The sequence below is a fragment of the Plectrocnemia conspersa genome, unplaced genomic scaffold (assembly GCF_051122295.1).
Source record: "Plectrocnemia conspersa isolate PC_06_02 unplaced genomic scaffold, ASM5112229v1 ptg000006l, whole genome shotgun sequence".
In the NCBI taxonomy this organism is placed as follows: Eukaryota; Metazoa; Arthropoda; class Insecta; order Trichoptera; family Polycentropodidae; genus Plectrocnemia; species Plectrocnemia conspersa.
Window position 1 is genome coordinate 5,125,171 of NW_028277170.1, and position 27,627 is coordinate 5,152,797.

The 27,627-nt window shown below is 29.2% G+C and overlaps 1 protein-coding gene across 4 annotated transcripts in view; it reads left to right on the forward strand.

The window, feature by feature from the left end:
• LOC148234077 (glutamate receptor 1-like) overlaps positions 1-27,627 on the forward strand; it is a 393,208-nt gene that overhangs the window by 144,882 nt on the left and 220,699 nt on the right. For all 4 annotated transcript variants that reach the window (XM_088187823.1, XM_088187822.1, XM_088187824.1 and 1 more), the window contains one exon: positions 22,079-22,206. In XM_088187823.1, coding sequence (XP_088043949.1) covers positions 22,079-22,206 — 128 coding nt within the window. The remainder of the gene's footprint in view (positions 1-22,078; positions 22,207-27,627) is intronic.

The following is a 27,627-nucleotide window of genomic DNA, read 5'->3' on the forward strand; positions in this document are numbered from 1 at the left end:
CAAGCGTGCATTATTGATGGACCTATCAAAACACTTACAGTCCTTACAATTTACGAAAGCTCACCGTTGCACTATAGTTGATGCTAAGTTTCGAGTAGCTTATCTTTTTGAAAGTTGCTTGTAATATGCATTTAAATGAACGTATCAATTTATAATTTTTAAATATGTGAGGTAGTATCATTGCTGCGTCTTTAGGAGAAACTGCTGTTTAAATTCGATGTAAACTTGCTGATGTTTATGGCATTGGCGCTATGAGCAGATAAAATGTGACCGAAGTTCTTGAAAGCTCTCATAAGTTATAATATAATAGCTATGTAATTGTATATAAAATTACTTAATGCTCTCTATTATTCCATTTTATCGCATTATACATAGCACGTTTTATTTTTTCTAAAATTTCTGAGAATATTTTGATGTAGCGTTTCATATAAACCACGTGAGGTGTCGTGTTTTAAAACTAATCTATTTTGTCAGATACGAAGCGTATAAGGATCCACATTGCGTCTCTCTCACACTGCCATGATAAAAATACTAAGGGGAATAGGGGCGTTTGAAATGTGACGCCATCGAGGCAAGTGGAAAATATTTATTTCAAACTGAGTGAAATGTACACTCAAAGTGTGTGTGAAAAGTGCTTAGAGTTTATTACATCGTGTAATATTAGATTGTTGGCGGTCAAATGTGTTTACAAACATCTCTTGTTCGTTGCTTTGTGAATATGGCTTTCAATACCAGTAAAACAAATACTAATATTAATTTTTAAATGCTTGATTTATGTATTATTGATTAAAACTATTTTATGTATAGCATTTTTTATCTAGCACAAAAATATTGGTTGTTTTATACTTATTTTCTGCCTAAAATGCCTTTGTATATTATATTTTTAAAAATAAAATGTATCTCTTTAAATTTTTTAATTAATAGAAAAAAATGTGAAAAAATATGAATTAAAAAATTATAATTGAGTTTCAACCATAACTTATTGAAAATAAAGCTTATTAAGAAAAGCGATTACACAAATCGACTAGTTACCGCAAGCTCGTAATTTTCAACGTAGTAATATTTTATAATAACTTTACGCTTTGACGAAACTACAAAATTAATTCGTAATCATTCTTTAATTAGAATAATGTGTAAAATATACATGAGGTAATCCCAAAATTAATATCATTTGGCGGTTGATAACAGAGTACGTTTTTGTTATATCTGTATTGGTGTACATCTGGACATTAAAATATATAATTGCGCTTTAAAATTTACGATTGCATAAATTTTACCAAGTGAACAATTTATATAAAATTCCATGTTATATGAATTTTAAAAAAAAAATCAGCAACGACAGTGGATTAAATAAAAAGTAAGAATAGATTATATCTTTAACATAAAATTATTAAAATAACCATGTAAAAGTTATTTTTTCGCTTCGTTAAAAAACCCGCATTCATTTCGAGATGATCTATTACTTTAATATGGAATATAATTAATAAAATATAAAGGAGAAAACACGAAAACAACAATAAGAATCTGTTTCTAATAAATTAAGTAATAAAATATCTGTAATACGAATTGTTTTTCCTCTTATTTCCCCATGATGGCGAAAACGATTAACACAGGAAAATATATCCCGGGGTATTTTTGTGAATTTTTCTCTCGTAGTTTTTTGGATTTCCAGATAACGATTATAATATATGTTGAAAAATATTATAGGATATATTAAATCTTATGTATTTTTTATTCTTTCTTACTACTCCCACGCTGATTCTTATGCCAAGATATTCTCATTTATATTTTTTATGAGAAATATCAACTTATATATGTGTATCTATGTACATATACATTTGTATGTTAGCTCAAAGATCATGCGCTAATATATAAGTATATACATATATTTTAAAGCCATAAATATGAAAATATTTTATAGAATATAATAAAATATTAAAGATTTATTTATCTAATTTAAATAATAATACAACATTTATTCTTTTGCAACAGTCCATACCATATTTTTTTATATCTACTCAAAAATATTAGTAAAATGTTGTTAAGTTTATCAGTGCATGCAAAACTAATCTGATTTTAATATTAAATAATTTCTATATAAATCATATTATAAAATAAAATTTGAATTTATTTTATTTTATAATAACCACTGTTTTAACTAATATGGTTTAGGAGAAATTATGTTTTTTATCCCCTGACGAACCCTTCTTATTAGATCAAAAAAGAAAGAGAAAGAGAACTCCTGTTTATTTTTTGAACAAATTTATAGAAATTTAAATCATTACTATATTTTTTATATTTTTCAATCAATCGGAGTAATGATAAAATATCGAACATATATCCGTATCGTGTGCTTTAGAGTTAACAGTAGGGGCGTTAACCCAAGCTTGGCTTCTCTTAATTAATTATGAATATTTATGAAATGGAGTGTGTTAACGCAAATATGTATAGTTGAGGACTCAAGATCCACTTAATATTCATAACATCAGACTTCTAGGAGGTTTTTCAAAAGCATTCAAATACGCGTAATACATTTATTTTGATAGGCCAACGCTTTTTGTTTAAAAATATTGCAATCAAACCTTCTAATCTCTTGCACCTTTCGAAGGTGGCGACAAAATTCTTCGATTCTAAAATTCTGGTCGATGAAGTCTACATCAACTTTCAAAAAGCTTTTACTGAGTTTATAACACAATTTTTTTCAAAAGTTGAGCAACTGTTCTTCAAACAGTCTTATTAGCTTTTTTTTGAGTTTCTTAAGTTGCCGCTGTCAGTATTGAGGTAAGGCAATCGTCGCTCCAATTAGTATTTCGATCATTCTTGGTCTTTTGTTCTATTTAATCTGTATTAATAATATACATGTGGCAATCAATGAATTAGAATATTTATTATATGTTATTAACTTTAAAGTGTTTCAGAGTATTCGCACAAATTTTACTTCACTATCTTTACAAAAAGATCTGGAGTCGATGTGGAAATCGATTACCTACTACGTGTCATGTTAGTTCAATTTTAAGATCCTCTCGCCCAGCAAAATTTTCATTTATTTAATCAAAAAAACTCTTTTCGTTTACTTGGGAGTAACCTTCGAGTAGGGATTAAAATTTTGTATACACATTGCCTGCGACTTTCGACTGCGAGTTTTAGAGTGCCTCGATCACTTCCTTTATTTTTGACTGTTGCTACCAGAAAAGCAGCGCTCGAGAACGCTCCTCTTGCTCGAGCTATCCAGCTTCTCAATAAACTTGCCAAGCAATCATTTTCACCCATATTAATTTAATTATATAATTTATGTTTGAATAATTGGCAATGTGACACAATAAAAACCTATTAATTTTTAATGGTCAAATTTGTAATAAAAATTAATATTAAAATAAGCGTGAAAAAAATATTTAAGAATCACTATTCTTTGTAGTTCAGAACCATAAAATAATATCGAAGGTTATAAATAATGTTTCCAATTTTTTTTATATTTAAATTTACTAAATTATTTAAATACTGACATGAAAATAGGCAAAATAAACTTTTTAGTTACCCTAGTTCGCGTGTCATCACTTGTAAGGGAGACGCAGTATTTTCAAATTTCCATCACTTATCGTAAGACCTTTGTAATCTACAGTAAAGATACGAAGTGCGGCACACAACTGAATTTATTTAAATATTATATTCTTTGGACAAATAGAAGAGTGGTAGGTGGGGGGGGGGTTGGTAGCCGCGGTGGTGCGGCCCGAGTGGGGGATGTTTATTTTGACCGAGCATAAAATATTGAATCCGGGTTAATCGAGGAATGAATTATTCATAAAAGAGAAACACGGGGAAGTTAGTGCTGGCGTCGCAGGGTAAAACAGTGGACACCTAAAAACCGCCATGTAATATGCATTCGACGCCAACTTTGTGCGGGCGGGATTCGCTAATGCCGGCCTCCATAAAACTATGCCTCGGGCAACATTTACATACTACGCCCCGCAAAAGCGGGACGCCCCGGGCCACGGGAATTCGAACTGCGCGTCCGCACTTCGGGTGCGGACCAAGGGAAATAAAAAAAATGCGGAGAGACATCTGCGACGCACAGTCCCTCGACCGTCATGTACAAACAGTTCATAATAATAATAATAATACTGTTACTAAACCCCTGTAGGTCACTGATACTAGTACTTTCTTCACGAATAAAATATTTTGCGTTTGAATCTACGCATCACTCAATTTTATTTGAATCTAATTTAAAGCACAGATTCACAAAATTATTTAATTCACTTAATTCAGAAAAAAATTCTCAACTCAATAGAAATCCACATTCTTTAACCAAAATTGTGTGCTTTTGTGTACATATTTTTTAAGGTGTTTCTGTGTGTGTACTTAAAATACGGCAAAAAAATCTACCAGGTATATTAATTTAAAGAATATCATTAAATCGTTGATTGAAGTTAGAGTAAAGAGCCTCAAAGTACTAATTTTAGATATAATATCAAATATATATCCTGTTTTTCTAATGTTAATAAATTTGTAAGCTCGCTAAATACTCCTCATTCTAGTTTTGTTTGTACCACAAACGCAGAAATGACTTTTTTGTGCAAATAAAATTCAGCTCATCGCCTTAAAATTTTTCTTTTGATTGAATAAACTTTTGCAAATAAGCAATGTTATTTAAATCAAGTTGCTTCATAAAGCATCTTTGTTCTTGTTCTGTATTAAGCAACAAGCGTTTGTCATTCAATAAATTGGTTCTAATATTGTTGATTGCAAAAATGATATTTTCAACATTACAGTTAAATAAAAAATATAGAAAGACGCGGATCAGAAACTAATTAACTAGTTATAAAATTGCGTGTATAAAATAATCAACGCTTGTTAGCATTGCAATTAAAAATATGACAATTTTTTTATTCATATTCAAGCTCAATCTTGGATTATCATTAAGGCTATATTTTCTGAGTGAGTTCATTGAGCGCTTGGGACATTTTTATAATTATTTGTTATTATTTCTTACTGATATAATCGAAGATGAAGCTTAAATAAGCTTATAAACAGTAGATCCAACCTCTTTAGACAACCTCAATCGCCCCCTGCCCTTTCCATCGCTTTTTCTTTTATTTTATTTCCCTCGAAACGATCCGATCGGATCCTGCGGGATTATACCGCCGCCGTACATCAACCCTCTCCACTCGCCGCCCGTCCATGAACTTTTTCGCATATCGCACTTTCGCGATTCGGAATCGCGCATTACCTATGTGCTCAGTGCTCATTTCCGATTCTAATACGGTTCAAATCTCAAAGAGTCGACGAATCGATCCGAGCGAGTTGAAACTTTTAGGGGGTCGGGTGCTCGCAATGGGAGTTCTTAAAGGTGATTTTTTTACAATAACGAAGAGTCTTTGGAATCAATTTAAATATCTCATGTGTGTCGCTAGACATCAAACTTGCCCATGATAACTGATTTATCTTGTAATGAATTTATTTATAAATATATCTAATATCAAATTGTAAAATACAACAACAACAGAGTAATAAAAACATACACACACTTATTTATTCTCCGAGTAAAACTAGCTAAACTCCTTTTTCTGCGGATTATCCTTTGGATAGTATTACATAAATCCAAATCGCCGTATAATATTATGTTAGCCCTACTCATTTTCTTATACATATCTACTTTTAAATTATCTAGTATTCAATAAATATTCATCTGAATGACTTATTAAATTAACATCAAAATACATTTCTAGTTAATATAAATTTGATTACTCAGGGTGAGCACTCTAAGATTTGCATCTATTTTTTTATTTTAATAAAATGAAATAAATATATATATATTTTGTAATATTCTAGACATAATTCGTAAGATATTTATAAGTCAGTAAAAAGCAATATCGCATGTTTTTTAGTAAAATTATATTTTGAGCAACATTTCATTGGGTTTGAAAGTAGTTTATTCTTATTACGTAGTTGAATAGGATGACTTTCACCCACCGGCAACACTTAAACGCCTATTAGGTCATATGCCGGTGTCTTTTTGTTATTCATATATGTTATTATTATGTATATTATTCAATTAAGATTTTTTTTAATGTAAAGAAATAATTTAAAAAATTGTAAATTTTACTTTCACTGTGAATTGTTTAAAAAAATTATTCTCTTTGTTACCTACTAAAGTTTTGTGGACTCTGTAGCACAGCGATTCTCCCGCGCCTCCCTTGGAGGGCGCGGCGTTACTACAAGGGGGGCGCAAGTATATTTAAAAACAAAATTAAAACTTTGTTGAAGGTCAAATAAAAGAAATTGTATAATTAAAAAAATGATATATATATATTTAAAATAAGAATACAGTTTATATTTACATTTTGCCAATAAATAATTTATTATATTTATTATTTAAGTTTATTAGTATGAAACAAATACCAGTTAAATATATTATTGTTTTTAATTAATGACTTCCTTGAACCTGTTTCCCATTGCAAAGTTTTTGAAATGAAGGAGTAATACCAGATATGGATACCCTAAGTTATTTTTCCATATTTAGCTGTGATCTCTATTTTGTTTTCAACGAAGCCACCGCAGAAAATCCGGTTTCGCAAAGATAAGATGTTGAAAACGGTAAAAGTATTTGGAAAGCTCTTCGTTTTAATGTCGCAAACTCGTCATCCAAACAAGCCCAAAATTCAAAAATCGATTTCTTATTAAATTGTCTTTTGATTTCACTGTTTGTTGTAAAATCAATAAAAGTTTCCTCTTCAGAAGTCGAGAGACCTTGTGGAACATTGTGATATGGGTCCCTAACCCACTCGTAACTAGAGTCTCCAATTACTCGAACATTAACTACTCGAGTATCGAATATTAAAATTTTAAAATACTCGAGTTCTTTCGAGTATTTACCAAATGTACTAAAATAGCTATTATTCAAAGTCGTGAACATATAAATAAATAAATAAAATACTTAGTATGTTAATTTTTACAATTATTTTAACTTCACGAACATACTTTTTAAAAACAATAATGCAAAAAGTGTCTCGAATTTAATATTACTGCTAACCTTTGGTTTTATTATTCCCGTTATGGAAAAAACCCTTTCCGTTGCTGTTCATGTTGGTCTTATTGTCATTAACGCGTTGGATAAGGCTTCTAATTTATATCTGTTCGCTTTTTATAGATATAAAATTTTTTGAACTCTCTTTTTATGTTCTCTTCCTTCATTCCCTTCTCTGCTTTTCTCTTATTTCCTTCGACTATTGACAAAATATCATTTTGTAATTCTTCTTGAATAGATTTTTTTTCTTAACAATATACAATATTCTACTCCTTCTGATTAATGTGAAGAATTTAAATCTATATCCTTCGAAGATGTATTTGGGTGAATCCCTTTCACTCTAGAGCTAAACGGTTCGCAAAGAACTGACTTTACTTTAAATGCCTTTAAAACACACAATTGTTTTGATTTATATTTTAAGCTGAGGGATCAGTATAAACAATTTACAACACTTTACGCTACAACTGCATAGTCATAAAACCTAAAATTTTTTTTAGATATTTCATATTGTTCATTGCCATAAATTAGATAAGTCGGGACTGTCGAACAGAAAACACAAAAGAAATTTCTCCGTCGTACCCACTAACATAGCCGACGACCGGAACTATGCAACTATGGAACTATGAAAAAATTATACCTGATAGTAACCGCTCTAGCTCGGGACTTCGGGCATAAACGCCAAATAAAAGCAAGACGTTAACCTTTACCGGACCGAGTTAAAGTTATTTTTGTTTCTGAAATATTTAAAAAAAATTTAATTTCGAGTATTAATCGAGTAATTTTCAAAATACTCGATTATCAAGTACTTGAAAAATAGACAAAAATACTCGAGTATACTAGCTAAAAAATTTTTCTTCAGCAAAAAAGTATTTTTTCAAATTTTTTGCTAGCATGCTTAGATGTTTGTTTATAGTTAATAAAATCACGTTTATATATACTTGTTCGGTTTTGTATGTCTTTACAAATTTATTTATATTCGGAAACATTTCCAATTTCTTTTCTTTTAAATTTCTAAGCCACAAATCCAATTTTCTACAAAAAGCATTGACTTTATCATTTGTTTCCAAAATATATGTATTTGTTTCTTGAATTTGAAGATTCAAGACATTTAACTTCTCAAATATATCGACTAAATAACCCAATTTCCTAATAAATACAGTATCTCGAAACATCACGGCTTCTTGTCGATTTTCTTCTTCCAGAAAAATACAGATTTCTTCTGTTAATTCAAAAACACGTTTCAAAAACTTCCCACGTGATAACCATCTAGCTTCGCAATAAAAAAGTAATGCTGTATGTACTGATCCCATATCTTTACAAAGTTCAGAAAACATTCTTGTTTTTAAAGGTCTCGTTTTTATATAATTTACAACAGTTACAACTGTAGATAACACGATATTTAAACCAGTACTCATTTCTTTCGACGCCAGTGCCTCTCTGTAGATCATGCAATGTGTCCAGATACACTGTGAAGATTTTTGTTTTTAATAGTGTTTGCATGCTTTGAAATCTTCTAGACATTGAACGAGCACCATCGGTGCATATTCCAACACAAATTTCCCATTCAATATTCGCCTCGCTTATAAAATTATCCAAGATGGTAAATAAAGCAGTTGATGTTGCCCTTTGCTGTATCGGTTTGCAAAAAAGTAATTCTTCTACAGCTGATATACCATCACAAAAACGTACATAGGCTATCAAATGAGCATCTTTATTGTTATCAGTTGCTTCATCAAGTTGAATTGAAAACAATTTTCTACGCAATTTTGCAAAAAGCTGGTGCTGTACATCTTCAGCCATGTCACCAATACGACAAGCAACTGTATCATTGGAAAGTGGAATAGATTTTAAGTTTTTTGCAAAATTTTCTCCGAACATGGTTTCTACAATTTCAATTGCAGCTGACAAAATTAGCTCTTCACCAATAGTGTGAGGTTTCTTGCATCTGGCTATTTGATACGAAACTCTGTAAGAAGCAAGTAAAGCTTGTTCATTCACAGACAGTGTTTTTAAAAACTAATTTTTGCTTCTCATATGATTTTAATTTACTTTCAAAAAATTGTCGGAATTTGTAAGTTTATTTTATTTTTCAAACTACTTCTTATTTTTTGTATTATACATTACATTGTCAGCATTGTCACCTTGTAACTATTTTTTGTGAAGAGTTAATTAATCTCTTTTTGGACATATGTGAATCATATGTCCGATCATATCTCTACGGCGTATATTTTTTCACAATTAATGCATAAAAATGAGTAGAACCTTCGTGGCGCATATTCCTTCACATGAGCGAGTTTTTATGATCGATTTCATACGTACGTATGCTTATACATATATTTAGGCTTGTTTGGGAAAATATAGGAGGCGCTTGAACGTTCGTGTATCAAATTTAATCAAAGCCATTTAGACACGTCTGGTGTAACGAAGCATCTAACTCTCGCCGCAAACTAGGATCATTAATCTTTTATGCTCGGACAGATGGCTTCGTTATTGGGTCAAATGTGTGATGTATGGTACAAAAATGATACAACGCAAAAACATTTCTATATAAATACAAATAATACTATATACAAAATACATGAGTTAATGCGCGCTTAATGAAATATTTTATGTATTTAGAACTCTACAACTTGTTTTATTTTAGTCGCAAATATAAGATAAGACATGATATTTAAAATAACTAATTATATATTTTTTTACTTCAATAAAATATTTTACTTTGATAATATACTCAAAGATCATTTTTAATTGCGTATATTAAATTATGCTAAATGGTATTTGACGAATAGATAATCACCGGTTAGGATTAAGACATTTATTATCCGGCTGCCAAGGCTCTCATTCTCCCTCTGACAGGGAATCATATTTTGCCTCAATTTAACCACTATAAATTAATTTTAAACAATATTTTGATTAATAAAAATTACACATACAACATCTAACTAATAAAAAATGTCATATTGCATAAAATTTTATATTAAAATATATATATTTTGCTAATTCTCTGATAGATTTAATGCAACGTAAAAAATATTATAAAAAATCTATACCTTGTATATTGTATGTATTGTAAAAAAATAATTTTTCAATACATACAATAAACAAGGCACCCCAAAATATTATTTTTAATAAGACTAAGAGATCAATTTTAAGTTTATTTTTATTTTTGATATATTAATTCAAGACATAATTTTCTATTACAGATAAAACCTTCTTACATCTCCCGGGCAATTTTTTGTAATCCATTACCATAAAATTTTGGATGCTTTGATTTAAATTATTCCGATTGCCCCCTTTTTACATCGTCTGCATTTTGAATTTTCCGTCTAAAAGTGTTGGATCGATCGAAATAAACAGAAGTCAGAAGATGCAAGGCATGGATTAAACCTAAGTAATTTCGCACATTGGAACGCGCGTTGTCGTGTTGAAAAACTATTCGACTTTTGTTCACTAGTTCAGTACTTTTTTATCCCTCGTAAAAACGATTCAGCTAATCCAAATATAAGTTCTTAATATTATTTGGCTAAGTTTAAGAGACTCGTAATGCACAATGTCTTTGCAGTCTAACCATACACATAAAATATATTTTTTACAATAAGCCTGTGCTATAAGGTTTGTTTTGCTACTTTACCTTTGAATAAACACTGATTTATACGTCAATTATTGACGTACAACACCAATTTATCATATAGCCCATAGATCTTATTTCCAAGCCTTGCCAATTTTAAAAAGGATTTGCTTCCATCTCTAAAGCCAGAATATCATCGTGTATTTTTGCTGGTCTCCCACATCCAGGACTATTCTTGATACAATAATTTTAGTTTTTTTTTATACTGACCGATATTTAATGAGTCTCTTACCACTTTAGAAATATTTTTACCGCTCGTAGTTGCCGTATTTTTTACAATAAATTCATATAATATGCATTATTGTATAAATTTTTAGTAAAAATTCTGCGATCGTAATTTTTTTTAAATATCAAATGTGCAACAATACAGATATAACAAAATACAATTAAGCTTGCAATGGCCGAAACATGACTGGCAGTTAAAATTTAATTGCAAAAAATGTCACACTTGTCGGGAAAACCTAACATTTTTCTTCTATGTCATACATCAAATTAGAACATTTTTTTTAATCAAAAAAATAATAATGAGTTTTTATGCATTTTAGCAACCGTTTCTGTTGAATTAAACAATTTTTTTCTGTTATAGCTACATATTTTTTTAAGTGTAAAATTGAACATTTTTCCGGCCCGCGAGATTCATAACACTTTTACAAAATATAGTTATTTTATAATGGCCAAAGTAGTGAAAACCAATGTATTAAAAAATACATTATTTGTGCATCAATATATTAAAAAATGAACTATCGTAATTTTGAGAAATAATTAATTTTGATTTTAAAATAATATTCTTGCTAATATATGCCAGATATTGCCTGTTTTATTCATGAGTTCGCAGAATAATTGAATTAAATTCTGCGAATTAATAAACCGATTTATTCCCAGTTTTTTTGGGTGAGGTCCGCGGAGTTATGATGCATTTCTAAAGAGGCCCGCAAGATCATTTGGATTTGCCACCCCTGTGATAAAATACAATTTAAAAAAAATACATATGTAGTACATACAACATTTAAAATCTACTACCATATAAATATAAAGTTTCCAGCCTTAATGCATATTAAATTATAAATATAATCTTATATAAAACAAATATATATTTATGATTTTTTTGGTGAAATACGATGGACATAACATATAATTTAATCTCAGAAAATTAGGACAATCTAATTCATTATTTAAAGTTGTATAAATCGTAATTAAAACATTACATACTAAATGCTTAAAATTCAGTTTTAATTAAAATGTTAATTAATCATGTCCTTTTTTCAGTGTTAATGTTTAGTTAAATAAGATGTACATATTAAATTGAATTAATACAAATTAAAATTGGTAAAATTTCTAAGCGCAAATATTTTTAGTACACCTCTTATAGAATACTTAATTTATTTAAAAACACTGGATAACATTTTAAATTATTTATTATTTTCTGATATTCACAATATCAATTTTTTTGACATTTATCGATATTAAGATTAAGATTGTTAATTAAGCACCAGCTAAAAGATTGTGCTTGTTAGGTAAACTTAATTAAACGGTTATTTAAATCATGTCATATTTTATAAATGTAAGGTACATTAATTAGCAATAAAAATATATTTTAATATAATATTACAAGTATAATATATAGTAATATTTTTTATAATAGTTGTATAACATTTTGCTACAAAAATAATTACATTCGAGTTTTAAGCAATTGCTGCATATATGTGATTTTCAAAGATGACGGTAATCATTATCGCACGGTAGTGTCGGTGTTTTTTTTATTAGCATATTGCATGTTATAATTAAGTGACAATAATATGTGTCAGTTTGAAATCAGACATCATTTATATAAGTGGTTTTATTCTTGATAAAAAAAAATGGAAAAGGAAAAATACATTGACGGCATGTTACGTATACGAGTTTGTGAGTTTTAAAACTGCACAAAAAACATTTAGGACGTTTATGTAGACCATGCTCCTTCTCGTCGGACAGCGGAGAAATGGTTTGGCAGATTTGGAAATGGTGATTTAAACCCGATCTGGAAAGCTTTTTTCCATTGATCAATGCTAGGCCACACGTCGCTTAACAGATTCTTCAGCACAAATCGTATTCACCAGACATTGATTGTTCATTCAGATTTTCACCTGTTCCTGTCTCTGTAGAATAGTTCTCAAAATTACATATCTGACTTAAAAACTACACATTATATCTGCTAGTTTGCAAGCAATGTGTCAATTTCAATTGAGAATATTTTACAATTTTATTTCAATGATAATGTAAAAGTTATGATCAAAAAGAATGAATTTTTTGGTAATTTTATCATTAATATAATTTTAATACTAATAAAACGTGAGTTGTACAACCTTGTTCTAGTGACTAATACTTCAACTAATTAACAAAATACCTAATACCTATAAGTCAGTGACTTATACCCAAAACTCTTGTTTTAGAATCCCGTATGGACTCCACAGGTTTTTTTAATTTCTATCGTACCCGGGAGATTAAAATCAAATATTATTAATTAATATCTTAATAATTTAATCTCATGGATGAATACCGAAGTACTTAATTAGAATAAAATTAAGCTACGTCATGCATAGTAATATGGTTTGATTGTGAGATGTAATAATAGTTTATAATCAAAAAAATACAATTGATGTCTCTGATTAAAGTCTGGTGTTTCACACAGATTAAAAATATTTTAAATATGATTTGATTAGATTAATTGTACACAAAGTAGTAGCTTTGCTTATTAACATTACAAAAACTCCACGTGTATGTTTAATTAATTTTCATTTCAGTTTCTCATGCGCTGTTGAAATATAATTAGTTTTTGGGTCAAAATATTCGACTTGGGTTTTTTGTTGGATTAATACGTTTCAAGCATCTCTGAACACGGTTTATCTAATTTGTTTCAACGCGTTTGTGAATGTGATCAGGTTAAAATAACAATCTTTGATTAAAAATTTTTCTTAGCACTGAAAATTTATTTATAAATAACATTAAATGAGCTTTAAAAGCTAATCACATTGTAGTTATTCTTTTGTACATATACTTTCTCGTGAAAATTATATGTGTAATATATTCCTTTTTGACATATTATACACCCGCCATATTTACGAGTACTAAATGTAAAGCTCTAGGGGCTCTAAAGTCATTGTAGTGTGCGGTTTAGTAATTTCATAACAATGCCATCTTATTGTTGAACCTCAGGTGAGTTCTCACATTTGCCAACTTAATCAGCGAGATTATCACTGCACTCGCAATTAAGTGGTTTACAACTTAAACACGAGTTGTGTGATTCAAATCTCTATTAATAAATAAATACAAGCTTTGACACCAGGATTCGCGCTAATATTCCTCAAAATTAAATTAAATTCATATCTGAATGGTATGTAAATTTTTTGCCTATTTTAATATTAAAACTATATTTAAAGGTAAAAAGGCAAGAACAATATCTAATATAAATCACTGACACTGTATTTCAGAAATCTGTTAAGTACACTGTAATTACTAATAAAGTGGTTTTCTAAGTCGCAAATAAATACCTTTATTATTAGTCTTTAAAACAATTTATTTACATTAATTACTACTTTTATCAATATTGATTATATTTAACACGGCTAGATAGTAAAAGGATCGAAAAGTTTGTTAGTGAAAATTCTGTATTTATATTTATCTTGACTTTTCATAATGCGAATTATGCAACAGAAGTTTACAAAAATATATGTATTGTGTATAAAAATAAACTAAAATACGACGTATTTAAGATTCTGATCCATAGATTTTTATAATTAATATCTTGATTTCTTATTAATTGACAACTGAAGGTAAATAGATCATGTGGTGGTTTAAAAAATAATAGCAGTGTTTTGCATCAAAAATCAGATCAAAATATCTAGCTTACTAAAAACATGATTGCTTATTTAATGAGCTTTAGATATAAACTTTTATTGTAAGCTATTTTTAATAATACAGACCTTAAAATTAATCAATAGCAGGTAATATTTTACTTGGAATGGTTTAAAGGGTTAAATTTTGTATCTAAATATTTTAATTTTATAGAGATAATCAAAATCAAAATTGAACAGCATGTTAAAACTGAATAAAAAATAAATTTAAAAACCTCACACGTCAAAGCTTTTTATTAGAATAAATCCAATTGAACCATTTTTGTATTATCATACAATCAAATGATAAAAGCCGATTAAATGCTTACAAAAACTTCAGTACTTTTTTTTCTGTGGAATATTGAATTTTATTTTCACCTGATCCTTAATAATATTCGCTATTCTAAGTAATAAAATGTAACTGTTTTTTAATATAAAATAGAGTGCATTTCAACAGGCTGTTTGTTATTCTCTCTATCATGTATCATAAATATATTGCTAAAAGGCATGCTTCTGCTTTTATGATGTTGACGTCTATGACAAGGTGAAATTGAATGTCAGTCGGTGCTATACATTTTTTTCGTATTCAAAAACACACAACATCATTGTATGTGTAGCGAATAAGAAAGGGTGAAAAATGTTTAAGAAAAAAATAGTCCAACAAAATGGAAAATAAGGCAATGTGACATTTTTCACTGTTCAAATTTTGCAGCGTAATAACGTCTAACGATTTTTCATTGATACAAAAAAGTATTAATCAATTTTCTTTAGCAAAATATTGCCTAATAAATCATACGTTAACAGAAATGATTAAGTTGACTGTAAAATCACTGTATACATAAACAAAAAATAAGTAATCCAGTATACTCTTTATATCGCTAGGCTAATCTATGTTGGTCATCGATAAGGCGTTTGACATGTCATCGCATAACGGCTTTATTTATAAAATCGTAATATTATACTATCTTTTCTCTAAATTCATTTACGGTGTTCCAACGTCACATAACTGTATACTTGCGCTATATACGGATGACTATAATCACTATAAGCGGCTTATGTATTATCATGTTATCTCGTAGATCCAAAGCGACCCTTTCCTCGCGTTTTAATATTAACTGTAAGGCGATCTCTTGGGTAAACTCGGTCAAATGCGTCGGTCTTCACTTAGACTTCCGTCTGAATTGTAAGAACATAAAGAAAGCATGACTCTTATAAATTTATCTATAAAGCAAGAACATACTCTTGTTTAAATCCTTGATACAACAACAGCTCTTGCAGTATATTCATTAAATATACGCAAGTCAACAATAAAGAATTGGCAATATAAAAAAATGTATATTTCGAGTTTGATGATCTGCATCCAAGTGATTATTTTTGTATTACCTGTATGTTTAAGTATTAACTATTATATGCTAAATCAGGCGAATAATTCTTATTTTAAATTAAATTGTGTTGTAGCAATCTATTGAGCTTTTGGTTGTTACTTATTTTAGAATATAATCTATAAAGCTTATTTCTACACAATCTGGTCTCACTAATTTTTTCGATTGGCAAATACTAAAATAATATTTTTTGTATATGGATCAAAATAATATGATTTTTTTTAAATAGTGATTAAATAAAACGTGATTACTATCATACTACTGGCAGCTAACAAGCAGAAACTTTATTTTCTCCCAAGCAGTCATGCAGAATCTGATCTCCTGAATGGTCACGCGTGTATTATCCATCGCTAATTTTTTCACAATATTTTCTTTGTTGACTGCAGTGCTTAGTCGACCGCTGCGTTTGTTTGTCATTAAAATTAATCTAATGGTAAACAGTTTTTTTTTTTCAGTAAAACGTGAATGATTTGTGAGGTTTAAGAACCCACATTATATCAAAAATAATATGAATACTCTTTGTGAATTAATTGCGTTTTCCGAAAGTATTATAACTGTATATACATAGGTATACCAAGAAAGCAACTTAAGTTCCCGATACCCCACATCAACAGTAAGCATATCAAAGCTTATTCGCATTTACAAGTATGCACAATAAGGAATTTCCTAGAACTTCGTAAATATCCCTCATAAATGTAAAGCACTTTAGCTAAGTACATATATTATGTTGCTAAATTACAATTTATGACATTTAAATTAAAATTCGTTTTTCTCATCTAATAATTACGTTGATAAAACATCAAAATGCATTTGTAGTGGTATATTTATAGCTAAGGACCATGCTTATTTATTGACTTATCTAATACCATTGCTAAGTATATTTTTTTAATTTCTTTAGTTTGTTTTACGGTACATGTAAGCTATTAATTATTAGATTTAAGATTCATGTACATTCATATAAAAAATTTGGCAAAATTTCAAAAATATTGCTAATTTGTAATATGACCTTTTTATTGCTCTACGTTAGTTTTTACAGCGTGTACAAACAAACAAGTTCTACATATTAAAGTTTTATCTTTGTGTCAATTTTGTGCAAAACTAATTTTTTTAATGTTAATTTATAAATGTGTGGTATTTTTGCTAATGTTTTAATCGTTTTAATGGTATATTTTACCTATAAAATATTAAATTAAAAATTCATGTATTCGTTCTAATTTTGTGCCAAATTATGAATAAAAAATTTATAAACAAGATTTTTTTTAGTTTTGCTCAAAATTTGCACGAACGAACTACAACAACAAAGATCCAAACTCATCGAAGTTTTCACGTTGATATAATTTTAAAAAGTGTATTTCTGAAAACTATGATATATTTTCTTTAAATCTCTACTTTTCAGAATACCATGAACATCTGTTTGTATCTTAACAGTACCCACACAGAAAGTATTGTTTAGTTTACGAAAAGTTTCTGCAGCTTTACCACGTGTCTTAATTATTTTATTTTAATTAAATCATAAATTTCTACAGGTAAGGAATTAAAGGCTTACATTTTATTCATCTACTGCATTATTAATATGTTGTGTAAAAGGGTATTTTTTAAGAAAAGTCTATTATTCTTTACACTACATTTGACTGTGCTTTAGTAATTAAAGTGCGCTGTGATAATATTAAAATTATATTAAAATCCCTTGAGCTTGGGCGTAGTCCACGGGGCGTGTTTGAGGTCATGGCGTTAAATGAATGCTTTCGCTGAGCTTAAACGAGGGTGCTGTTATATTAATTAACATGTGCGATAATTTAGAAAATTATTTCTACCCCCCACGGGGGCGGCAGCGGCTGCAAATAATTGAATATAAAATACGAGCGCCGTACTATTACTTCATAATACTACACACTAATACGGCGCAAATATAAATTAGATACAACGCTAACGAGGAGTAACGTTGCAAAGTAAACGTAACGACTTTCCCCCGTTTCGACAAAAAATACTTGAAGATTATTCATACAATACACAATATAATACAATGTCGTTCAGTGAGAACAATGTAATGTATTATTGCTTATATGAAAACTACTAAATCCACACTATGTGAATAATTTTAATAGCTGGCATAAACTAAACGACCGCTTATGATTAGTATAATAAAATAATTATATATATTAACTATATGTTAGATTATTTTTTTAATGCGGGATCACAAATGACAAGAATGTTAATTATATACTCAGTATAATACAATATTCACTATAAATCTTAGCTTGAGTTTCTCATAAAATATTTTTTTGTGTCTTACTTCTTAATTGAAGATCAATAAAAAATTTATATATTATTTGATTTATGCAATTTGTTTCTATTATCATTTCTTAGTGTACTTGAACCTAAAAATACATAAAAATTATACACCTTTTAATACTAATATTTTTTTTAAAGAAAACGTTTATTGCAATATTATATACAATACATGTTACTGGTTTTTAACTATTTTTTATTCACAATTATTAAAAATTATGAATTAATAAAATAAAACGGTATTGGTTATAATTTTTCTTCGATTGTTGGTACTGTAAAAGTATTATTAGTTTTTTTTACTATAAAAGTTGTATTATATAATATTTTAAGATTTAATTTAGATGACTTACAATTAAAAAAAAATAGTTTTACTGGTGTTACTCACTACCAGACAAGCATATATTGAAATGGGTCTAAATAATTGTTTATATATTGTCGCAATTGTGGCAAGACCTTTTAAGCACAAAGGTTCAAAAATGTGTCATTAAATTGAAGTCCATGTGAAAGCCCAAGTAATAATACTAGATTTTATTTTACAATTTGGAAAAGCAGTGGCAAATTTTGTCCACGTTTCGTGAAAATAATTGATTAATTTTCATTTTAAATATTTTTATAGGCTTTTACATGATTTCGCGATTAGTTTAAGATCACTTGTAAGCACTCGTTGAAATAGCTGTATGTATTATAGATTATTAAACGCGTATTTTTTTAATTTTGGGATATCGTTCGTATTAAAGATAAATAGAAACGGCTTAAGCAAACTTTCTTGAAATTTTACGCAGTATCGAGTGTTAATTACTTCGTAAAACAATATAGCTTTTACATCTCATATTTGAGTGTATTAATTATAAAAAAGTCAGTAGTGCAATATTTGTTAAAAAAAACCGTCAAAAAGAATTTTGACGGTTTTTCAAAAAACTGTTAAAGAAGAGAAAGCGATATAAATGTTTGTTAAGTAATGAATGCAATTTTTAAGCAATATGCCAATGCAATATTATTAGATTTTATTGCCACTTAAAATTTCCCCTAAGTTAATTTTGAAAATTGAGTTTATTTTCTTTATCGATCTATATTTTTGTTTATAGTCTTAGAGTATTTAATTTGGCAGTGAATTCGTATGATATATAGAAAAAGTGTCAGCTAGCGTTTTTGCTTTACTCTGATCCGTGTTAGTTATTAATATTTTAATTGCTATTTTCACACTAAAAATACTATAAAAATATTTTGCTTAGCCAAAGTTCATATTGCTTTAAAAGCAAATGCACACATAAAATAGTTTCAGAACTATAGCACTAAACTTGTTTGAATTATTCCATTTGACTGCACTTTTCATTTCTTATAGAATAAATTTTTAATGTATTTTTCCTATTTAAAATTTTACCTACTATTATTTTATTTTTTCATTTAATACAGGCGGCCCTCGACTTTCGCACATAATTGGTTCCTAAAAATGTTTGCGAATGTTGAATGCATGAAAGTAGAGGAAAGTAAAAAAATATTGAAATTTTGTGTATCTTATAATATTTACTTATCAAGTAAATATAAATTGTTAAAGAAGCGTTTAAGATACATGTTTAAGTGGGGCTTGCGGGTGTTTCCTTTAAAAAGTTATCAAGAGCTAACTGTTTTCCACTATTCTTTTTCTTTTCTTCATATAGTATTTTATAACATGCTATGTTTTTATTGATCGCCCTACGCACTTGAAATATGCGTTCTCCATTGGGACCACAATCTTCCATAATATTTAAAAAAACTGTCAAGGTGCGTGAAGGCTTCATTCATATTTTTCATCGTTAAAGAGTTTTTTAAAATAAACCTGTCTCATCTACATTAAATATTTGGCTAGAGGAATAATCTCTATCTTCAATAATTTTGGATAATTAGGAAATAAATTTTTTTGCAGCATCTTTCCCCGCATCAGCCTGATGCGGGTAAAGATGCAAAAATGTATCCTCAAAAGAATACCTCATTTTAAAATTGTAAAACCAACCGTTACTTGCTTGAAAAACCGTGATAAAATATTTTTTTAATCTATCCTTTCAATCTTTGTGCAAACTAAGAGCTTTTCCTTGAATAATTGAAATAGTCAGAGGGACATCTTTTTGATGTTGGTCAGAACGTTCAATAATTTCCTTCTTTGTCTCGAATTGTGTGAAGTTTATGAGTCCTTGATTTCTTTTTGTTCGTATCAACACTGAAGTTTTTCCGTTTCTCACTCATGTTTATAATTTTTTTAAAAAAAATTAAATTTTAAAAAAATGTTTTTTTTTTAATGTGCGAAAGTCGAACGTTCAAAAGTCGTGGGCCGCCTGTACACTGTATTAAAATCTCACAATTGATATAAACCAATAAGCATTATAAAATAAATTTATTTTTATTAAAAAGAATATAAAAAAATACTGTTGTATCTAAAAAAGCATTAATATATTTACTGTGGATATCTAGGTTATTATTATTATTTTTTATGGACCGATTAATTTTAATTTTCTATTTTATATATAATTGTTCTAAGCCACTTCCAGACGCGCATCACTTAAAATGACCGGTGTATAATAAATAATACACGTAAACAATTAAAATATATTTATTTATATTAAAAAAAAAAAAATTTTAATTTGCTCCGATTAATTTTCGATTGTTTCGACCAATGAAAAACAAGCATTTAAATATAAAAAAAGATGGCCGACATCAACGTGGGAACAGCTGTAAATAATTATTATTTATAAATAAAATTTTGCTATGCGACCATAATTTTCATTAATTCGTCATATGCGTTGTTCGATTTGACTGAATATTAACAATCGGATTGCAAATTAACTAGGTATGTTATAACTATGAAAATGAAATATATACATAACGTGTGTAAGACTTATAAGAATACATTGATTAAACTAGGTAAACAAACATAAAACAATCTTCGTAATGAAATCTTCAATTTTGAATTTTCGTCACCGGGCTCCGAGGCCGAAAAGTGAGTTTTTTCTTTATCAGCCAACGGACAGATTATAAATGTGTAGTTTCTTGGATGTTATCTAATAAACGACATTTATCGTGATTGCATACCTGGAATAATCGATAGCCAAAATATCTAAGAGTGAGTTATTTTTAATTATAGTACCTATACATCATAGTTTTTATTCAATTTTTGTTCTGTGTCATCATTCCTCTTTCGAAATAGCAAAATTTAAGATATTCAGTTATATTAAATTTAATAGTATGTTCTTTATCAAAACATATTACTTGCTGACAATGACTTCAACATAAGAAGATTCACTCTTTGTTTATATATACAAATTCAACGTAGTAGCCATATACGTCATCAAATTGTTTCATTATTGTTTCTGAAAAATAATTAAAAACAATAAGACTGTTATAAAGAGTTGAATAATAAACATATTAAAACTACTAATATAATTCAAAAATTAAATTTAAACGACAACCGAAGAACAAAATAACGAAAGTTACTGTAGATGATTAAACACGTAGATTGGCATCTCTTCATCTTCTTCAAAAATGTCGCAATATGTCATATATTAATTGTTTGCCATACGTAAATGTTATTAGATCTATCATTGCTTCTGAAAATTAACTGTAAACGATACTATATAGTGGGTAAATAATACGAGATTTTTCATACTTACTGGCGCACTCATATTTTATAGTTATTTTTTTAAATTCAAATATTATTTATTAGGTTCAAGATATTAGATAGAGTCAGCATATTATTTTATATAGTATGTTTCTTTACTCTTTATACGCTTATGTTTTCAATGTAAAATGTCAAACATTTCATGAACGGATAAATATTTAATGTATATTTTATTGTGCTCTATATTGTTCTTCCAAACCACAACACCAATAAAACGTTTTTCCTTGTTTGTATTTTCAGTATGCAACCAATTCTCCCGCGGCGTTTTCGCGATGCTAGGAGCAGTTTCGCCGGATTCCTTCGATACTCTGCATTCTTACAGCAACACTTTCCAGATGCCGTTCGTGACGCCGTGGTTTCCGGAAAAGGTAATTTTAAAATATATCCTTCTGTATTATCCTTTCGTAAAACACAAATCGTTTAAACAGTTTACGCGAGAAAGGAACGCTCCCCGTTTCTATGTATATATCTCTCTCTATAGATTGTCCTTCGGGTTTAATGGCACATGCATAATCGAATTCCGGAATTTATCGACAATAGGTATTCGTGCGAATGTTTATCGTTTGCGTAAATATTCCGTTGCTTTAGTGTTGTTATTATTATTTCTCTGCTAAAGAAACTCGACTCGATTGTACGTTAGAATAAAACATTCCAATGAGACGTTCATTACATACCTTAATCAAATCTGGGGTATTTAATTTCTCATTTAAATAGTACATTACAAAAGAACGTGCATTTGATATTTAAAGCAAACTATATTTATAAATCTTACTGCTTCTTTTTAACTTTATTTCGTTGCTTTTCAACGGCGATACACACAAGCTATAATACATATATAATAATAAACATTGTTATATTTATTATCGCCACATTTTGATGTATTATATACAATGTGTGCGAAATGATAACAAACCGGTTATTCGCTTGTTTGTTTATGTGTTTATTTGACGTAACGATCAAAATTGGTTTGCGTTCGATAATAATATGTTTGCTCAGTATAATATTATACTTATATGATATTATAAATGTGATATAACGTCAATACTACTCGTATTATGGCTGAGTGTTTAATACTTCGGTAAAGATCAGCGGTTACAATATTAATACAATAAATAATGGTGCGGATAAATTATTACGTGTTTCTAAGAAATCACAATTAATTTTGTAATTAAATGACCACAGAAAAAACACTGTAAATTTTATACACGCTGTTTTAACTGTATCGCTAGATTTTATTTTAAATTTAACACTTATTATATATTGAAAAAGTATATATCAATAAATATTTACCTGATTTTTATGCATTTCTTTTACAATATATTTTAATAAAACTAGTAAAATCAAAAGGCATAATTTACAAAAAGACAAATATTTTTTGCTTAAATAATTAGGCATTTTTTAAAATTATATTTAATACCATTTAAAATTTTAAAAACTGTAAGGAATGTGCCTATACAGCAACAACTTCGAAAAATAACTTCTCATTCATTCAAGGCAAGCTATGTGATAAGTGATAATTAGCTTATTAAAGTATAGCAACATTAACAAAATTTGGTTTAATCTTCACATATTTTATATAGTCACTAATGGTTCCACAAAAAAAATAGCAAAACTTATTTATAGCGATGCAAAAAATATCGATAATTTCTTTCATCAATAACTAAAAAAAAATTAATAAAAACTCAAAAGGATTCTAGAAACATGCAGGACACTGTGTACTATATAAACTTAAAAGAAAATCCTGTACCTTAATTTGAAAATTGCTGATTAAACATTTTTAGTGCATATCATATACATCATACACATCTCTTAGATAAAAATCAGTTATTAAATTAATTATTTTAAATAAAACTAAAATTGCGCCTTTCTGAGAATAAGAACAGTAACTTGATTTACTTTAGAAAACTGTCTTAACAAAGCCAAATAAACAGATGCGGTTTTTTACCATTTTATCACGTTACTCTAAGAATAGTTAAAAAAAATTCAGGTAACAGAAACTGTAATTTAGTATATTTTCTACTCCATACTTTTTATACTTTTCTGGTCAAAGAGCAAATAGATGTTTTTCAAATAATATAAAACCCAATTCGGAGGATTTTATTTTTATCAGCAACGAACAATGAAAGGTGTGCACCTTAAAAAATCTACATTTCTTTGTATTAAGATGTTTTATATTATATATTATTTTATTTATTTATTGTGTTAAAGTTTTTTGAAATCATTTTGGGAAAATTTAGTAGTGTAATAATTTTTTTTTTTCGTAAAGCTAGTTTATAAATAGAAAAACTAAAAACTTACACTACTATAATAATTATATAAGCTACTATAAAGCAAAATTTAATATTTAGTTGGCTCTCCTTTATTTTGTAATACTCCCATCAATTCTTCGAGGCATCGATTCGACCAATGTTTTTATATATTGTTCTGTAATTTCTTCGTACAAAACTTTTTATAAAAATTCTATTAATTATCATTTTGACGAAGGATTTTTTTTGGTTTTTGCTCTCATTATAGCCCACAGGTTCTCAGTGGGGTTAAAGTAGAGGCTGTTACGTACACCTGAATTTAATGGAGGCAAAATATTCATTTTTATTATATATTTCCTGTTAACTGTGATACATGCTAATAGAAAACAATAATATTTACAATTTTAGCACGTCCTGAAATATACACTCCGTTTCGTGAGCATAGTGCATTTCAATATTTAAAAATAAATTTTCTATTTTTTTTTTCGGCATTCACCGTACCATTAATAAATACTAGTTGTCTTACCACATCATATGAAAAACAACCCTAGATCATCTGACCTTTGAGATAATCGACTGTCGACTGAATACACTCGTCACTCAAACGTTCACCTGAACTTCACCAGACTTAGTGGATCCCATCTAATCGAAACAAGTTAAATTTGCTTTCGACTGAGAAGATTCACTTTCAGTCCATTTCACTTTCATTTTTTGGCCCAGTTTAATCGTTGCAAACGTATTTTCTTCCATGAAAACGGTTTTTTCGCACGATTCTATAAATCGATGACGTACAATTTCTACGCTTTTTTAATTTTCACTAGCTTTAATAAACTCTGTTCTTACATCCACCGCACTTTTGTAAACAAATTAATTTTAATATCCGAGCTTCTGATAAATTGGTCTTTCATTGTTTTCCTGAGCTTTTCTTTCTTTGGAAGGATGTGGAATCCCCATATTTTTATGCAATTTAGCACAGTTGTTTTATTGCACCTTACTTTGCTTAAAATATAACAAAAAGTAAATTTATTTTTAGCTAGAATCAAAATTTTTGATTTCTTCGATGTTGTCAATTGTGGTACTTTTGGCATGTTAATATATTTATAAATATAATAAATAAAAAAACGGAAAACTTAACAAAGATTAATTCAAACAATGCTTAGGGGGCGTAGCCCTAGGGGTGGTTGACCTCGAGGCCAATGAGACTCTTTGGTGAATCCTATTAGATTGTTTATCAGGTTATAATTACAATTTTGACTATGGACGATAACGGCGTGACGTTTCTCGCGATGAACGTGTGCAGGTAATAATGTCTCAGGGTTCTGTGGCTGCGTGCGCCGAGTGTCAGGTGTGATTTTCAGGTCTGTCGGTGAGGGCGCGTGGCAGGTTCCTCCGGATGGCTGCTGGTAGATCTTGACTCCCTGGTTTTCTGCGTCGCTGGTTCTGCTGTCTGGTGACGTCTCTTGTCTCGTGCCTCAGCCGTTTCATATCTCGGATCGTCTGCCTTTGGCCGTCTGCCCTCTCCTCGTCAGAGTCCAGGCTTATATCCTTTAGGGGGGTGCACGCTAGCTAGCCAATCGCGATTGTGCATCGATCTTCTAGCCAATCGCATCAGTGGCTTCTTAGAATTCGAGAAATCGGACGTTGCGTTTTTTGAAAGCCAGTTTTTTGCTTGGTTCCAGACTTTCGAATTCTTCGGAAAGGGTTTACATTGTGGTGATTGATTGCGTCCGTACCGTTTTGCCACAAAAGGGATTCTCTTAACGACCCGTGTTGTGTGTGGTGAAAAGAAATCTCTCTTGTTCCATGATTTTTGTCAACAACGAGACAATTGCCCTTTTAAATGTGCCTATATGTGTGGTCGCCACAATTTGTTGGTTATTTAGTTACATGTATACTATTATATATATATAATTTCTGCTTTCCGCTAAAATAAGACATTTAAATGAGATATGATTCGTGAACGTGTCTGAAATTATACTTTTCGAGCAACTTCTTTATATATTCATAACTAGTTTTTTTTAAGATCGTCTGCCTGTAAATCTAGTAATTGCAATAGTATTTAACCATCAAAATTTTTAACAACAAAAAAAAAAGGAAATAATTTTTATTCAAGTCTATAAACCGTTATTCAAATTTATTTGTAAAATATCGATAATATCGACAAAACGCTTAGTAGAAAAAATATTTGAGAAAGACTTATTTTAGTATCAAATTTAACAACATTTATAGTTTTCGAAAAATTCGTCCGGTTATATTAGCTGAAAATACAAGTCTCAACACCAACTAGATTTAGAAAGTTCTTGTATAGGCCAATTTTTTTTTTATCATAAATATTAAAATTTCATCTCGAAGCTAAAATAAGATTCAATACTTCTTCGCAACTGAGGCAGTGTACTTCAATGTGCTAAAATCATATCTGGTATTAATTTATGTAGGAAACTTTGAACTGGATATGATTTAATCTAATTTTTCTGCCGTTAATACAAAGGACATTAACAAATTAAATCTGTTCTTTTTAAATATCCTGTTAATACGTTATATTAATCCTATACTGCAGCCGATCATATTTTTGGCGCCGTCTGTAGTAATATTTAGCGTGGGTGCTTCTGAAGTTTATTAATTGTTTCTGATACTTATTTGAAAAATTTCTACCTGCGAGCTATGTAAAAGTTTGGGTGATCAAAGAGAAACAATTTTGAATTTTGACAGAGATGAGCGATGGTTTTTGGCAGATTTCTTTAAAACTGCACTTCAATATTTTAAGAAAAAAAATCGGTTTTTCTATCTATTCTTGTTTTACATCTGTCATTATTGTGAATAATGGTGAAAAATGTACGTCGGCTAAATTATTGGAAGTAAAGTTGCAAAATCCTTCTATTTTTCAATCGTTATTGCAGATTGTACAAACCTATTGTTCTGTCAAAAATATGTGTGCCTAAAAACAATATATTGACTTATACGAACATATTCGCTATTGAGTTTGTACCCAAATATACGATTAATCACAATTTTGCTGAAGGCCGAATTAATGACACGTACTATTAATTATTTATTATATTAGATTTAACTCAAGTGTAATAATAAATTAAGCGACATTATCAAACTCTTAAAACTATAAGGGACCCTCAAACTGTCGAAAGAACGACTCATCAAACAATCGGCGCTTCGCAAAGTTCATCGCCAAGTTTTGGCCTGGCTCCGACAATTGAACCAGAAATCCTACGCGACGAATAGTAATTATTCCAAAGTTTGGAATCGAAGAATTGCATTGCGCGCGTGCGCAGCGTGAACATTTATATTGGAAGCCCAGTCGTATATCAAACTTTACAACAAGTGGCGTGTAATGTGTCGGTGTGAATGGGTACTAGTGTTATATACCACATACATAGTATATACTCACTGGATATTAAACGGCATACAGTGCTGCGGAGAAGCTATGAATAAATTTTGCCAGGTTTCATACGTACGTTTGTTGTGAAACGAGAGCGGAGAAACCGTAATTAAATTTGATATGAGCTCGTTCTTATGGTTCAATGCTTTCTG